The sequence below is a fragment of the Sarcophilus harrisii genome, chromosome 1 (genome assembly GCF_902635505.1).
Source record: "Sarcophilus harrisii chromosome 1, mSarHar1.11, whole genome shotgun sequence".
Taxonomy (NCBI): domain Eukaryota; kingdom Metazoa; phylum Chordata; class Mammalia; order Dasyuromorphia; family Dasyuridae; genus Sarcophilus; species Sarcophilus harrisii.
The window spans coordinates 494,478,844-494,497,410 of NC_045426.1; the positions used below are offsets into that span (position 1 = coordinate 494,478,844).

An 18,567-nucleotide genomic window follows, 5' to 3' on the forward strand; every position below is an offset into this window, starting at 1 on the left:
CCTGACTTTGCTGCGGGGCAGCCCAGACTTACCATTAGGCTCTGGTGCTGGTGTGGGTTCATTCTGTAGAGCAAGTGGTGCCATTGCTCCTGAGGGGCCCGGAGGTCCAGGGGGGCCCTTTGGACCCGGCAGGCCTGGCACACCAGGTAGTCCAGGAAGTCCCCGGGGACCAGGAACTCCAGGCTCTCCCACAGTGCCCTGTAATCCTTGGAAGCCAGGAGGACCCTGGGGGCCGGGAGCACCATCCTTGCCAGCGGGGCCTGGAGGGCCTGGGTCTCCACTTGGTCCCGGGGGCCCAGTCTTCCCGGGGGATCCTCTTTGTCCTTTTTGTCCTGGGGATCCTTTGGAGCCCTTACTGCCTTTATCTCCTGGAGGGCCGATTGGCCCAACTGGACCTCTTTCACCTGTTGGGCCTGGCGGTCCTGGCTCCCCCTTTTCTCCTTTTTGTCCTTTATTGCCAGTTGGACCAAGAGGTCCTTGGGGTCCCCTGTCACCTTTAGGTCCCCGAGGACCAGGAGGCCCTGAAACAGAATAAAAAATGTGACATATAAATAATAGTAAATAAAAGATAATAAGATTTATAGAATTTTTTACAGAGAATTTCCTAAGTACAAAAATCTAAACTTACAACATAACTTATATTATGGACCAATTATTGACTTTACCAAAAGATTCTTTGTTATTATTTTTTAAAGGATTCATCAGAAAAAATCCGTTAAATAATAATTTTTCCTATTATAATTCAAATTTATATGTAGATTTTCAGTAACACAGTTTAGACTATATATATGTGTGTGTGTGTGTGTGTGTGTGTGTGTGTATACATATATATGTATACACACACACATATATATAGCATAGAAAGAGGATGGAGCATTGGACTTTGGGTCAGGAAAACCCAAGTTCAAATCCAACTTCAGACACTTTCTAGCTGGGTGATTTTGAACAAGTCACTTACCCCCTGTCTGCCTCAATTTCCTCAATTATAAAATGAGGATAATAATAGTGCCTGCCTCCTAGAATTGTTGTGAGAATCAAATGAGATAATATTTGTAAAGCTTTAGCACAGTGTCTGGAACATAGTAATAATATTGATAAAATAATTAATAATTAATAATAAATGCAAATGAATAAATATTGACAAGTTCTTCCTTCCTTTTTTCTGCCCTTCATTTTCTCCTTCCTTCTTTCCTTTCCTCTTTTTTCATTTTCCTTCTTCCTTTCCTTTCCTTCCTTGAAATTTTCTTTCACATTAAAATGAATGATCACTTTCTCATTCTTCTCAACCTCTTTACATCATGACTTCTTATGAGAGCTTTGTTGTCCTTTGAAAGGCAGGTGAGAATGAGCTCAGGGTTCTTTCCAGCAAAGTATTTAGTGTTTCTTTTACTTAGAGTTCTTAACCCTTCACTGTCACATGCCTCTTGAATTTTCCTCTTTTAGATGACTCCTTGTCTCTTCTCAACTGATGTATTTTCCCTTTTGGGTCAAAGCTGCCCTGTTTAGGGCTACTTGTCACCCTGTATAATACTCATATACAGAGTGGAGGGATATTGTTAAAATGCTCACACTCCACACTCTGCCTCTCTTCCATCTCTTCCATTTATGTTCTTGCAGCAGGGACACAAGCTAATTCAGAGGCTTGGACCTAAAGTCCAGGACCAGTGTCTTCCCCTCCCCTCCTCTCCTGTTCCCTTCCCTGCTCTCTGTTTGCACACCTCACCACAAAACTAGCAGCAGTTACTGACTTTGCCTAACCACACGAGGAAGAATGGGGTGGGGCTGAAAATGTAGTGTCTTTTGACAGGGGCCCGTTCTTAGAGTAGGGACATCGGCAAGACTTTAAACCTGAAATATTCTTCTCTACTTCTGTGTCTTTTCTGCTATGTTGGATGTAATGATCCCAACTTGGTCCTGAATTTTCTACAAACTTTCTTTTGATGATCTTGTCAACACTATGAATTCAACTGTTATCTCCACTTTAATGCCTCTTACTAAGCAGAGCAAATTATGAATTCTGTCTTTAGGAGGCTCTGTGTTTCTAGGCTCCTTAGGATCTGATTTTTTTTTATTGATCTTCCTGAAAAGGGGGCCTCAGTCTATGGTTTTTTAGTAATTTCCCTCAGAGTGTTGGGAATGGTTCCTGATCTACTTGACTCACAATCTTAAGGGAAACAACAAAAGCAGATTCTCACAGTCAGCACCAAACTTGAGCAGGAAATACATTCTTGTGTGATACTAATTTATAAAATTCGTAAAGGATGGAGAATTTAAGAAAAAACAGAGGGGGAATTTTCTCTAGATAAATGTCTAAAATCATCCTTTTACAATATTTTGGACTCATAGAAAAATTAGGTTTCTATACCTCATCAGTAAGTCTGACTTTCATTTCTACTTTAACCAACTAAGTTTGGTCAGGTGGGAGTTAAACAGCCCAAGGACATTTTACAAAGACACAGAGGGGAATATTTACAACCATCTCTGTCTCTCTTAATAAAATGTGCTTTCATATGTATGACTATACATGAACTTTTGGCCAAGAATGTCGTTTTTGAGGTCTTTGTCCATAGTGTCAGGTTGCTGCCAGAACCTAAGTCATTGCTTTAAGAGCTGACCCTGAATGCCTTCAGACACTGTTTAAAGTATTATTTCATGCTATGCATACTGTAGGGCACATCGTGAACTCTTTTCATTGGGGCCTGACTAGGAATTTGCCTGTTTGCCATGGATTCGTTTGATCATTGAGAAAAACATCTAAAATCATTCTGAAAGTTAGCATTGGCTCCTCATAAAAAGTAGCTGATTGATGCCAAGGGTCATATTCTGTCCCCATGGAATATTCAAGTTGGCATCTCTTGTTAGCATCTGGAATGACATAAAGCATTGACTAATTATATTTTCCTCTTGTTCTTTTTTTAGGCTGCTGTTAAGGCTAAAATAAAATCTATTTTTGAAAGAGGGGTTTTAGTCAAAACAATGGAAACTATATATGTATCTGAGCATATGCAAGTAACAGCTTTACCCCTCAGCTGAAAAATATTAAAACTATGCATGTAGAGGTAAATGTGATAGCTCAGGCAGCATTTCAGGTTAACTTCAGATTCTCTGTCACATTGGCTGAAATTGTTATTACATCTCAAAGCCAAAGGGTTGGCTTCCTGGCTTAGGATTTTTAAAGGCAAGGATGCCCATTCCCCTGGTAAAGTCATCACAATCATATCCACAAATGCATAAGCAACAACAATAACCAAACTAAAAAATTTTGTATTTTCTACCCTTTTCCCTAGATTCAAGAACTCTTGAAGCCTTGAAAGTCCAAGATGTTAGAAATTGCTGTTTAGGGAGAAAAAGATGTTTTAAGTTACTTTGATAGTCCTATATTGACATTCAAACATTCAGAGTCAAAAAGCACAAGACTGTTTCAAAATTTGTGTTCAGCAGCACCATTGTTGGTTACTTTGAAATCTGAACACCACAGCACAGTGGACTGGCAAAAGGCAGGAAGGGGAAATGTGAATGTCTAGGTTTGAATTTTGGCACTGTTATTTATGATGGCTTAGGTGGCTTTGGAGAGTTATCATTTATGAATTTATTCATTAATTGATCCATTTATTTGTAAGGGGAAGGAGAGAGAAAAAGAGGAAGAAAAGAGAGAAAGAGAGAAGAGAGAAAGAGAGAGAGAGGAGAGAAAGAGAGAAAGAGAAGAGAGAAAGAGAGAGAGAGAGAAAGAGAAAAGAGAGAAAGACAGAAAGAGAAGAGAGAGAGAAGAGAGAGAGAGACAAGAGAGAAAGAGAGAGAGAGAAGAGAGAGAGAGAGAGAGAGAGAGAGAGAGAGAGAGAGAGAGAGAGAGAGAGAGAGAAGGGAGAAAGAGAGAGAGAGAGAGAGAGAGAGAGAGAGAGAGAAAGGGAGGGAGGGAGGGAGAAAGAAGAAAGAGGAAGAGAGAGAGGGAAGGAAAGGAATGGACAGAGATGGAGAGGGAGGGAGAGAGATGGCATGGAGTAGTCCAGAAGTATTAAACTCATGGCCTGAAGGCTGCTTGTAGCCCACAAACTCCTCAATGCTGCTTACCAGATTAAAATGTAATTGGGAAATGTGTGATTAAATAAATAAATATACAATGCAATATAAATAATATTCATTTGTGGTTTTCTAAGTCTGCAGGGATTTCTTTCTTTTTGAGTTTGACACTGCTAGTGTAATAACTAAGTCAGGATCATGTTTCAATTCTGACACACATTGTCTGTATCATGCTGAACAATTTACTCAACATCTGAGTGCTGTGGCAATTCTCATACCAAAATTGCAAAGAAGATGTCAATTTGCACATAGAAGTTACTCTCTCCAAATGGAAGTTTTCCCAGTCCACCAATGAAATCCCAGATCCAGCCACTATCCCTATTATTCTTTTGGAGACATTGGAAGGGCACTGGTCATTCATAGGCTTAATTCTAGTACTCATTGGCATGGAAGCTTTGAGCTGTTCCCTTTCTGACTTCCTTGGGCCATCTGATGCTCCTTCACTCTGGGGCCTCATTCTATTAATTCTAGTCTTAACGTGGACATTTGATCAATTTTAGCCCCAGAGTTGCTCAGAACTCCCAAGTTATATATATATATATATATATATATATATATATATATATATAAAGGGTATTGGAAAGAACACTGAAAATGAGGTTTTAAATCATGGCTTTGATACTTAGTGGGTAATTATGAGCAAAGTATTTAATCTCTTTGAATGTTAGATCTCTCGGAAATACTACAACAATACATACAACATACAACAAATAATACAACAATAAATACAACAACAACAACAAGTTACTTATACAACCCATTTCACAGGGTTGTTAGAAGAAAGAGCTTTTAAAGATTTTGATATGGTTAAGAACTGTGAGTTATTTACATTTATGGTTTTTGAAAATATAAAAAAAATATGTGGTGACGGAGATAGTGCAAAGCTTGGGTTCATATCTGATTTCAGAGACTTACTGGGCAAGTCACTTAACATGTTTGCCTTAGATGAGGAAACTATGAGGAAAAATAGAGCTGGAGAAGGAAATGTTAAACCATTCCAGTATCTTTGCCAAGGAAAACCCAAATGGGGTCATGCAGTTAGACAGGACTGAAACATGATTGAATAATAAAGTGTAGCTTTTATGTTCTTTCTTCAGTGAGCTTCCTTGCCTACACCTTACCCCCACTGTTAATCTGTACACAATGATTTGAAATAAATAGGAAGGCTCTTTGCAATTACCTGGAACCACAAGAGTCCTGTAGGTGTTTGTTTACTTAGAACAGACTTCCCCAGAGAAATGCTGTGGAATCTAGGGAGGGGGTAACACTCAGATGGCTTTACTTGTATATTCTTGAACATGAAGAGGAAAAATGGGTTCATTTCTTAGTGAATTTGCTATTCAAAAGCATGTGACACAAGGGCTAGAATGTCCTCTATGTGGAATTAATAGAAAAAATTTTAAATTGTCTATAGTGAAAATAAAACATTTTCTAGAAATTTAACGTCTTCCTAATATCAAGACTCAGCAGATTTAATAAAATTTAATTTAATAATTATTTAATATTTTAATGTATTATATCAATATATTCATCATTATATAATATATTAACATCTTATATGTTAATATACTTAATAAAATTAATTTAATATTAATACATAATTTAATAAAATTCCAGATGCAATTTAGCTTCAGCAAAGGCAATTTTTTTTGGTTCATTTCTTGAGGAAGCCAAGAACTTTATATAACTATACTCGTGTTTATGGCAAACTTTTAAGGGAACAAATGCAAAATGCAAGACAGCATTAGAGGACAAGAAGGACTGCCAGGAAAGCATTAGTGTATTTTGAGCTTTGCAGAGGAAAGACAATACGTAAAGTCAACATAATCCAATAATGCCTGGTTCTTTATTATCCTCCTACCACTTCATCACTGTCTTGAATGAGATTTCTAACTACAAGACAAAGAAATATAATAGGAGAGTAAGATAGTCTGAAGAAATAGATTTATAGAAATACATGATGTGGTCTCACTAATTAGGAGGATCAATTTCCATAAACAAACATTTCCTTTAAAACATGTTTCCTATTGTTTTATTTCTTTGCTTTGTGGATAGAACTCAGTATTAGATCAAATAGTAACAATATAATGTTAACTAGGAAATAGAACTAATAATAATAATAATAATAGTGGCAGATTTAATATAATTGGAAATGGGGAATGCCAAGATGAAAAACAAAGTCCTCAATAAATGTTTGTGAATTGAATAAATAACTAAATTAAACCTGGAAGCAATTTGTGGAATATGTAATAATCAATCTAATCTAATCTAATCTAATCTATTAGTACTAGACTTAGCACATATCAAACAGTCCACAAAATAGCAGAGAACTCTGACATGATCTGGTTTAGTCAAATTTTACAGAGTGGAAATCAGAGAAACAAACTTGGCCTTCACAAGTTCATGTAGGGAATAAGGGACAGAGCCAGGTCTTTTTGATTGTAAAGCCAGTCCTACTTTCATTATCCTATGTTGCGTTCAATCTCAAAGTATATCAGAAAACAAGTCTGACATATTGATGCACTGACACTTAAATAGGGTAAAGCACTTGGGGGAAAAAACTCCCTTGTTTCTTCAGCTACTCTAAAGTCAAGTACCACAGTTTTGATAGCTGCTTAAAGCTCCAAATGAGGGACACAAATGCTAAAAGAAGGCAATGGTTACAAAATCCCCCAATACCCCTCTAAAAATTACACACTGATGGAATGAGTTATTTGTAAACCAGTTGTTGAGTATTACTAATAAAGTAAGCTAGCAGCCTTACACAATGAGGTAAAAAAAATAATCTTAACATCACTGTGACTTGGTGGGAAGAGATTCATGTTGGAGAATTCAGTCCCAGGTACTGTATTGTAGAAATGGCATTGACAAGTTACAATGCTTTCATAGGACAGTAATCAAAAAGAATCAACCAATTAATCAACCAGCATGAATTTATTAAGATTCTCCTAAGAACTCCACACTATCAACATGGTAGGAAGATTGATTGAAGGAAACAGAATATTTAGCCTGGAGGAGAACAGGCTTGGAGGAGACATGATAATGGTATTCAAGAGTAAGAGGGGTCTGTCATGTTCTGGTTGGTCCCAAAGAAGGAGAAATGGTAGAAATTATGGAATGGCAGATTTTGAGTCAGTGTAAGGAAACACTTTTTAATAATCAGAGCTATCAAAAAGTGCAAAGAGTTACTTCAACAGGCAATGGATTTGACATTGTTGGATGAAAGAACTGAGAACTAAAGGATGAGTAGGAATGGTGGGCTCCAGGTTTCAAGATGTGACTTGATAAGGATGAATATAAAGCAACTGTACAAATACAAAGTAGAGAAAATAGCCGGAAAGCAGTTCACATGAGAAAGACCAAGAGTTTTTTATGGGTTCAAAGCTCAATGATTCACCAGTATGACACAGTAGCTAAAAAGTTGACATGATCTGGGGCTACCTTAATCGAAAAATAATATTCATAGCAAGATAGTAGAGATGATTTTTTTATGCTCTGTCCTGGTCAAGTCATGACTTGTATAGTGTATCCAGTTTTGGACATCATATTTTAGAAGAAATATTGATAAATTAAAATGAATCCAGGAGAAGGTAAATCATTTCATAAGAGGAATGTGGTTTAACCTGAAGAGAAATCTTGTGGTGGTGTATTGGTGAGTGAAGGAGGATTCCATAACTTTTTAAAAATGAGATAATTGCAAAGTTTAATAGCACAGTGCCTGGCACATGGTACATACTTAATATGTCACTGTTCCTTCTTTTCCTTCAAGTGGAAGAGAGAATTCAACTTTTTTCTATTTGACTTCAAAGAAAAGAACAAGGACAAATATTTGATAATTACATGGAATTTTCTAACAAGTAGAGGTGTTCTAAAATGGAATGGACTAATCTAGGAAACAGTATTTTTTTGTTTTGTTTATCATTCTAGGTCTTTAAGCAAAGCTTTGGTGCTCACTTGGATAGTGATTATCTCTTATGTCCTTTACAATTCTGCAATTCTATGATCCTGTGGTTAAGAGTACAACATCATACCCTGTTATACCCCCTATTACATGCCTAGAAAAGAAAGCACATTTAATGAAAAGTTGTCCACAAATACTAATTTTTTCCCTCTCTACTTAGCTAGCAATCCACATTGTCTAAAAGCTTATGGGTAAATATATATTATAACACAATGGGACTGATATATTGGTATTCTAAGACAAAGTGAGAAAAATATTATCTTTTGATGCTATAAATAAATTGTCAGTCTTCTTATTTGTTTCTTTCCATGTTTAGGTTAAGAAGGAAAGGGAAAAGATAAATCATGCATTTAATAACTCATTATAGGAAGCAGATAATTTCTATGAATTCATGGCAACTTTTTATATTTCAGGCACAGACAATGTTGTCTTATAATTATTATAAGCATAAAACAGAACTTATTATATGCAGCACCATTAATCCATAAGTATTATGAAAAACAAAGTATTCAAAATGTTTGAGTACCTTCTTTTGAATTAAATACTTTGAATATTTAGAGACTGAGGAAAAAAGATCATTCCAAATTCTTGGAGGCTATGCCAAAAAAAGTAAAAGTTCTGAAAAGTCTTTCTTGTTGGAAAGATTTTGAGAATATGCCCTGCATGATAGACTAAATGTTTATAATTTTTAAATCAGTCTTGTTAAATTTGATGAACCATACCACCTTGTTGAATACACAATATTGGATTTCTGGGCCATGGCAACTCTAAAGATTATTCAATTCAAATATAAAAATATTTATTAAGCTCCTGTGCAATGCTAGAAATATAGTACAACAATAATACAGTCCCTGCCTTCAAGGATCTTATGATCTTTTATCTTTTATATCACAAAGGGGATGCAATATGCATTGATTGAGGAAATACAATGAAAAAATAAGGATCCTTGAAATTTCAAACTCAATTATGAATAACATTAAATCTTCATATTTTCACATACAGCTTCCATTGAGTTTTAAGAATTTGAATCTTCATTTTTTACATCAATGCCACATTACTACATATTTTCTGATAGAAGATTGTCTGATCCTATTCCTTACAAATAAACTGCCTTTCAGAAATAGTGAATTATTCTAAGACAGGGAAATCTTACAAAAATTAACTCTGCTACAGTTATCCAGGATTATTTTTTCAGTCTGGGCTGTCCACATCCTCGAAGGAAATCTCTAGTGTTCACTCAGGTCTTGCAAAACATCTTGTGACCTTCATATTTAACCTCATCTAATAAAATAATGCTTACAAAAGTTTGAGGACAGAGTATTATGAGGGATTTTAAGGCTATCAGGTTGCTAAGTTGAGCCTCTCTATAATAGTTTACTCTCATATGGAATATGCTATAAATAGATCACTTTTGGATCCTGTCCCAGGGTTCTAATCACCAAAAGGACCTCATTATAATGCAGTCTCACTTAAAATATGGTCCTGTAGCCTGGGGTCTGAGGACTCTACTTGATTTAATGAGGCAGGAACCAGATAAATGGTATCTATCTTTGTGACTTGGAAGAATTAATGTAACCTATAAAGAGTTTTGGCTTATAACTGTAAAATAGCTAAGGCATTGGGGAAATTGGGTTAATGTCTTCTAAACTTTAGTTCCCAATATCACACAAGCTGGAATATTTTGTCCCAAGAAGAGAATTAAAACTATAAGGAAAGCTAGGATTTCCATTTACCTTGTAGTATTGTAAAATTCTTGATGAGCTGACCATGCTTGGAATCTACCAGCTTCATTTCTTCCATGATCACAGACAAGTTGGCGACTTCAATATCTAATCTCGATCTCATGACATCCTGCTGCATCCTGAGAGTTGTAGAATCCAAACGAATGTTGGCCAGTGTATTGTTCAAAGCAGTTAGGTCATCTGTGTGTTTGGTTAAAGTGTCTGTACAAGTTGTCCTGACATCATTCAGGTTGCTGGTCAGCGTCCTCAAATGGTGGGCTGTATAGCTGATATTGCTAATAATGTTAACTATATCTGTTTCAAAGATTTGAAATCGTTCCTCTAGCTGATTAAACTTGGTGGTGGTTCTATTCTCCGACTCTTTGTGGTAGTCTTGAAGGTCTTTCAGATTTTGTTCATTGGCTTGTGAGATAGTAGTGATATTATCCAGTTGACCATTGAAAGAGTTAAGTTGGCTATTCATGTCCTCTAGAGTATCATTGTTAGCTTTGGCTAAGGCAGAGTTGTTGGCAGCCAGCATCTGCAAGTTCTGCACTTTCTCCTTAAGCCAATCAGTATCCTTCCTTGCTTGGAGGAAAACCTGTTGCAGATTTTGGAAATCATTCTTAATCCGCTGGATAGCTTGGCTTGTGTCATCCACAGACCTCTGCAGACTGCTAATTAGATTCCTTTGCTGCACTTGTGTTAGATTCAGGTTGTTTAGGTTCATGATGACCACATTGTGGGAATGCATTTGGCTCTGTAAGTTCCCTTGGAGAACACTTGTGTCATGCTGCAGATTATTGACATAGCCATTGTAAGCTTGGAGGGTTTTGTTGACAGTGGTGATCAGGAAAGAGTTATTCTCCAGTGTTTCTTTCATTTGACTCTGCCTGTCATCCAGTAAATTCCCACTCTCCTGTAACTTCTCTAGTGTATCCTTATTTTTACTGGTTTTCTCTGTAATCTCATGAAGTTGTTGTCTGAGGTCCAGGATATCCGATCTGAAGGAGGAAAGTTCTGTATTGGTGCTTACAGCTTTCTGCCCAGTTTGGTCTCCTGGAATAGAAAATGTTATTAATGAGACATAATGCCATTGAAGGAAGTTAAAGTAAAAGAGTCATGACTGTTTTTAGGATCTTATTTTTAATTGACATACGCTGGTGTGCATGAACTTTAGGAGGTATGATCTGAGCATGCACAGATTTAGATCTACATGCATGAAAAGCATGTGTGCCCAAACTGGGTAGCTTGAACTCTTAACAATTTAATTTATATGGATGAATCCTTTTTTTTTCTTTTCTTTTTTTATTTATTTAATAGCCTTTAAATATGTATGGGTAACTTTACAGCATTGACAATTGTCAAACCTCTTGTTCCAATTTTTCCCCTCCTTCCCCCCCCTCCCAGATGGCAGGATGACCAGTAGATATTAAATATATTTAAATTATATGGATGAATCTTAAGAGTATTAGGACTGCTCTCAAAATTTTTCTTGCTCTAGGCCAGGGGTCCTCAAACTTTTAAAATAGGGGGCCAGTTCACTGCCCTTCAGACTGTTGGAGGGCCGGACTATAGTAAAAACAAAAACTTTGTTTTGTGGGACTTTAAATAAAGAAACTTCATAGCCCTGGGTGAGGGGAATAAATGGACTCAGCTGTCGCATCTGGCCCACTGGCCGTAGTTTGAGGACCCCTGTATAGGGTTGGATATTATGGGGGGGGGTAACTTATTGTTCTTTAATGATCAGAAATATTTTTTTCCTTCGGATAAAAAAATATAGGAATAGAATTTACAGTGCCTCCTTTAGATAGGGGCTAACTTATACAACTCTTATTTACAACTGGGAACATATTAAAATAAACCTACTGAGTCTTTAATAAAAAACATTTGATGAAGGGCACTTTAATAGCACTTTAAGATCAGGACGGATCTTAAGTTTTTATTTGGCCTACTAAAGAGTTTATTGGATCTATTCCCAAACCAATCCTTAGCTTTAAAATTTTCTGAACTTCATCCAATGGAAAGACTGTACTGACAAAGCAAAATCTAAACATTCTTCTGACTGCCTGTGAATGAACTAGAGTTCTGCTAGTAAAAGCTTTATTCATTTATGCAAATTAGAATTAGGAGCATAAATTTGGCTCTTTGTGATTTACCTAATTTCTTCAGTCCACTCTCCACTTCTGTAAGTTTCTCATTGTATCTTAGATGTGAAGTCTCCATGCCACCTGTGACGTTGTCCATTTTCTCTACAACTGATATTTGAAAAACAATCCATTAGTAAGAAGCATCCTTATTCATGCTTAGTTTTTTTTAGTTGTAAGATGGGCTGCTGTTTCATTATAGTAACACATTAGAATATTTACAAGCTAGTGAATAATAGAGTGATGGATACAGGATTACTTAAGTAATCAAAGTCATATAACAAAGAACAAATGATGACTCCTTAGCTTTGTTTTCAAATCTCTGAGTTAGAAAATAAATGAATAGTTGATATTTACATGGCACTTTATGATTCCTAAAATATCTTCACAGTTGTCTCATTTTTTAACAACAATCCTATGAAATAGCTGTGGCAAGTGTTATTAGTTTCATCTTTTAGATGAGAAACACGTGGCTCTGAGCCATTAAGTGATGAGTCTGAAGTGGTACAACTAATGCATGGCAGATCTGGGACTCCTATCCAGGTCTTCTGATTCTCAGTGTACTTTCTATTTTGCCATTTGAGAATATTATATTCTCCTTTGCTCTGGGATACTTTGCTATGTTTTGGATGTTTTGCATTTGGCTTGGACATGGCTTCATTTTAATATGCCATGGGAATTCCCACCAAGTATCATATTCTGTTTGTCATCTATAATTTAGTTATTTCCCTAGCATTTAGACACCAAACATATGGCTTATTGAGGGAACAATTTTCATCTAAGTCTATCTTGTGATCCTTCCTAATACATCAGACATTTGGAATATGCTTTTTGAATAGGAGAGATCACTGAATGTCAGAAAAGTTAACCCACTCAAGGTCAAACAAGTCTCTGAAATGAAAAAAATGAAGAAATGAAAAAAAAAAGTATTTGATTCTCTGAACTGTATTTTCAGTCAGTCAACAAGTATTTATTAAATGCTCACTATGTACCAGACACTGTGCTAACAATTCAAGAAACAGAAAAAAACATGGTCCTTGTCCTCAAGGAAATCAAATTCCGTGGTGGTTGGAGAAGACAACACGAAAATGACTACATAAAAGATTCAAGGACCCAGAAAGACAGAAAAAGTTAGTTGGTCAAAGTCAACCTATGTCTAGTCTGCTCTTGCCTTTGCATCCTATGCTTCCACTAGGGACAAACAAACCAGGCTGAATTGTTGAAATCTTATAACGCTAGCCAATTAACAGCACCATAGTCAGAGAGAGAAGACTGCTGCCTACAATAGAAGTATGAACAAAAAAGTATGGGGATCTGGGGCTTGTGTGTTTCTCCTCTCTTCAAGGTTGGGAATAGATCAGAATTTGGGAACTAAGTTTTATAGCTTGTTCCTTGCAAGAGGGGAAGATTGCTTTTTACTTGTTCATAAAGGGGAAAAAACAATAAAGTTAGAGAACTGAACTGACTCTTCCTCCAAATTCTTGAGTTTGGAATGTCTCTATAGATGAGTTAAAAACTTCTGAATCTGGAAGAAGATGTGAGTGTATAGCCTATATAGTAGTTGTTTAAAAGGTTTTTTTTTTTTTTTTGGTAATCTTATTCCTTTTCCTGATTCTATAAATAAAAGCTTTTTAAATTGTGGGTCATGATTCCATTTGGAGTCATGTAACTGAATGTGAGGATAATGAAAAATCTGGTAAAAGATATAAAATATTCCACCAAAATTTAATTCTTTATGTAAAAATTAACAACATTAGTATGGAAATTTGCATTTGTCTTTAAAAATTGTAAAATTATATGTATACCAAAGAAGTATTTTAAAATAAATTTCTTTATGATTAATTATCAGTAAGTGATTGATTTGTATATTTATTTTATATCTTATATATCCAGGGTTGTTTAAAAATTTCTTGAGTGAAAAGGGCTTATGAGTAGAAAAAGTTTAAGAAGTCCTGCTATAAATATGTAAAGGGGGAATGTAAGGAGCTGATGCAATCTCCCATGTGAAAGAGTCTGGAGAAAGACATAATGACATATTAATGAAAGTAATATGTCCCCTGATTGTAGCATTTGCTCCTATAGTATTGGTTGGGTCTGCTATTCTGTTGTTGATTGATTGTATTCAGAAGGGTTAACAGGGTATAGTGAGCCAGTGTCAGTTTCTTGACTTTTAATTTTTTCTCACTGGTCTTTAAATAAAGAGGCAAAAACTACTGAAAGACCTTGTGGGAAGGGAGACCTTAGTCCTTTATTTGCCTAAGGAAGCTGCTCTAATATGGCCTTTCAGTGAGTGCATGACTCTGCTCTTAGTCTCTCCCGTTATCTATCTTATTTTTAGGTGAAGAAGATTGGTGATGGTGGTGACTTTGCTATTTTTGAAACATCAAGAGACAAGCCATCAGTGAATTCATGAAAACAAATCTTGCAGTGAGGTCCTGAGGAAGGAGGAGTTCAGGAACCCAGCTTCATTTACTAGTGGGACTGAGTTCAGCAAATTCTGATTTAAAATTAAGACTCATTTAGTGGCTATGCTGAATTTGGAAATGTAGAAATTACATTAAGTTTGAGCCCATTCTCCCCAGAGACTGAGGTATTATGGGGAAGACTGTGCCCTTAGGTTTTGAGGGAACATTTGGACTTCTGTCTTTTATATTATCTTTTTCAGTAATTATACTTTTATGAAAACAAATGGATATTAATTGGCTAAGTAGAAGTGGAGTGCTAGTTAGTGCCATGTGATTGTGGGGAGGGGAAACAATGAAATGGGGGAGAAGATATGGGAGGCAGAGATTATATCAAATGAAAATCATACTAGAGAAATCCAAACTTATTTAAAGATACCCTTAGAATCCTGAAAGGAAATGTAGCCTCCCTCATTCTGGAAGATAGAGTCTAGAACCATCCACTACAGATAGGTAAGTAAAAAAATTAGCATATACCAAGTCTAAAATGCTCACTTTTTTTCTGGTATTGTTTAATTAGTTAAAAAAAACCCTATGTTATAGTTGTATGAAAAGAACTCAGGAAAATATAGTAGATGAAAGGAGGAGGAGGGGATTTTATGATGGAATTGGTGCATTGAGCTATTCTGATTGATTAAATTGTTTTATTAATGACATACCTTAGCCTGCTTGTGACCCCTCACTCTCCAGTCTTTGGCCATTTTTTTCACAACCTCCCTAACATTTTTAGAGTTCTATCAAACATCATGGCTTGGGAGTTTTAACTCTTTCATATCTGGAATGTCTGTCCTATGGCATCTCATTCTCCCAATTAATGACCTTTCAGATTACTATTTTAGAAAAGTTCCAGCCTTGTTTCACTTCACTCCACATTCTGACCATTTTCTCTATAGCTCTACCATAGCTCCTTAAGACTTCAAAGCATTAAACACATTATCTCATTTTTCCTATTAGAATGAGCTTCTTGACATCAGGTACTATACTATTTATTTGGATCCCTAATAGTTAGGAAATTTTAAAAATTGCTTTAAAAAACTTCATTTATTTGAGCCTCACACCAACACTTTGAGATACATGTTATAGACATCATTATTCTCATTTTTTCAAATGAAGAAACTAAAGTTCATTGAGGTTAAATGGCTTACCCATAGTTATGTAGCTAGAAAGTATCTGATACAGTATTTGATAGTAAGTCTTTCTGATTCCAGGTCCAATACACTACCACGATAAAAAATTTTCCTGATAAATTTTGTATCAACATTTCATAGAAATCACCAGTATGCTTTCAAGTGAATATCAACATTTCTTTTTGTTGGTTGCCACAGATTAAAAAAATTTTTTTACTTAAAATCTTTTTTCATAGATTTTTAAAAATAATGTTTTTAAGGATTGACTTTTTAAAGGCAGTTAGGCAGTGTAGAGGATAGAGTGATGGACCTGGTGTGAGGAAGACCAGAATTCCAAACCTGTCTCAAAACAGTTACTATTTATGTGATCCTGGGCAAGTTATTTACTCTTATTCTCAGTTTTCTTATCCGTAAAATGGGGATTATAATAGTAACTAACTTACAAGGTTGTTATAAGCATCAAATGAAATAACATGTAAAATGCTTTGCAAACTTTAAAGCAGTTATTATTATTCATCTTATTTTAAGCAGGTGAATATAGTACAGGAAATTTTAATTTCTTCAAATGTTCAAATAATTAGAAGATAGGAGGGAAGAAAAATTGAAGATATGTCTTTGTAATCAAGCGCCCTGCCACATGGTTGGTTTCTGTTCCTGAGTCATTTTACTAATCCACCCTTGCTCTTACCATTGAGAAGATCCTCTGGTTCCTGTATCTGAAAGGAGAAAGGTGCTGTGTGACTTGAAAGGTTTTGGTATTAGAATTAGCTCCTCAAGTGACAATGGCAAAATGCCAGATTGATTCTCGGATCACAAAGAGATTTGGGAGAACTGAAGCCTTTTGATACTCCTGTATATTGATAGTTTAGATATAGATCTAGCTATAATGATTTTCTCCCTTTGCTTATTTATTTTGCTCACCTGCACATTTCTTAGTCCCTAGGAATACAACTGCTTCAGTAAAGCAAAAATAAAATTATTACACTGTGGGCAGGAACAGGAAAAAAAAGTTATAATGTTTACACATTTAAATTCAGGCTTAATTCTCAAGTCAAAACATGGGCCTCAGCCTGTGCTAAAACCACAAGAAGGACCGAAGACTCGCCCTGCTTTGCTGGCAGTAAGAGACACCTCTAAATGTGTTGATGGTCACTCATTTTTCTCCTTTATTTTTCTCTATTTTGGTTTAAAGAGTCACAGAATTTTTTAAAAAGTGAGGAAGAAAAAAAAAAGAAAACATGTTTTAATGAGAGTATTAATTATTACTTGGGTTTAGTAAGGAAATTACCTATTTGCCCTGTTTTAATGTTAATGAGTCAGTTTCATGTTGTCTATGTGTTTCTGTGTATGTGTGTATGTTTGTGTTTAAAAATAGAGCTTTAGTGTAGAACTCCAAACTTCAGACTTGAGAAAGATGGCAGCTTGCCTACTGCATACAAATAGCAGACTGGTTATAATCCAGAACTAACACTTGCTGTAATATCCCACAGCATTTTCCTTGGTGCTTATTATTAACTTTTTAACAAAGAACATATGCTATTTTACTTGAGAGACCACATGTCTATCAACCTATGGTCTTGTTAGATAATTCTTGAAGAAGAAAAACCATCATTGATAGAAAGATGATGTCAGCAGCCTGATTTGCCCAGGGCTTTTTCTTGTGGGATCATTTTTTTTTGATGGAGAATTTCTTTTCCACATTATTGGTGTTTTGATGGCTGAGCAAGAGTTGGAAAATATTTTCAACTTGTCCTCTCCTCCACCTAGATGTCCTTTTCCTACTGCCCAGATGTTTCCCCTTCCCACAGACCGGATCCAAATGCCAGTTTTATCATTATGTTTGTAAAAATATTTGATGATTATGTTTTTACTCATGCCCTCCTATTCCTTTTCACCTTCCACACCATATCTATCCTTAAAGTCCTAATTCAAATATTATCTCAACTCCAAAGCCTTCTGCAATTATTCTACCTTATGATGATCTCTCCTTTTTCTGACCTTTTGTAACACTTTTTGTTTATATCACACTATACAGTACTTTTAGGATCAAAGAAGCATAGATGTAGATCTACCAGAGATGTAAGAAGTCTAGTCTAAATCTTTCATTTTACAAATGAAGAACTGAGACTCAGTAAAGTTAACTTACTGACTCAAAGGTACACAGTTCTTGAGATAGGGGTTGAGTCCTTCATTCTACCATATTTCATTGATAAATTTTGTTTCAATATATTCTTTAAATTCTTAAAATATTTCCTGTTGAATACTTTTAATGTGCAATTCTTAAAACGCCTATATAAAACAATATGAATGAGTGCTTAAGCTTTATAATCTAGTGGTTTTCTATTAGTAAAAAAGAAGGGATAGCTGAATTACTTTACAAATTAGTACCAACATTGACCAATTTTTTAAAAGCTGAATTTTGTTTAAAATTATCTTCATTTATAAAATTTTGGAATTAAAAAATGAGTACTATACTTTATTAATGGCTTTTCCTGCTTTTAATATATAATCATGTGGTCTTTGTAATTTTATTATTAATATTACATATTACAAGAGATAATATGATGTGGTTGATAGAGAACTGGCCTCAAAGTCAGGAGGAGCTCACAATTCGGGTACCTAATGGTTATGTGACTTAAGCATCCTAATGAGTATCTCAGAATCCTATGCCACTCTTTGAGACTCTTAAGTTGCTTACTTTTTTTTTTATTAAGTTTACTTACTATTACTATTCTGTACCTACACTTTCTTCTGTAGAAGTTTACTTACTTTTTGAGGGATTATTTAGGTAATTTATTTGATATTTTTAGCATTTAATTTCATTGTTTAGCCATTCAGATAGTTCATTAGACTATCAATTTTGTCGTGATTAGATAGAATAGTTTCTGGTAATTTTTCTTATTTTCTTTACAATTGTGAATTTGTTGTTTCTATCCTTGGTTTATTTGGATTTTAATTTAATTTTTAAAATCTATTTAAAAATTTGTTAAAAAATTAAAAAATACATTAAAATTTATTAAAATAAATTTAATTTAATTAATTTGGTTTTATTGTACTAAAACTGTTCTTAAT

At 35.2% G+C, this 18,567-nt stretch overlaps 1 protein-coding gene across 1 annotated transcript in view; it reads right to left on the bottom strand.

Annotated features, from left to right (window-relative positions):
- The window catches only part of COLEC12 (collectin subfamily member 12), a 212,618-nt gene that overhangs the window by 19,719 nt on the left and 174,332 nt on the right, over nt 1-18,567 (bottom strand). The window contains exons 4-6 of the mRNA XM_023496209.2: nt 11,919-12,017; nt 9,772-10,818; nt 33-521 (exon numbers count right to left, since the gene is read on the bottom strand). Of these exons, the coding sequence (XP_023351977.1) occupies nt 33-521; nt 9,772-10,818; nt 11,919-12,017 (1,635 nt within the window). The remainder of the gene's footprint in view (nt 1-32; nt 522-9,771; nt 10,819-11,918; nt 12,018-18,567) is intronic.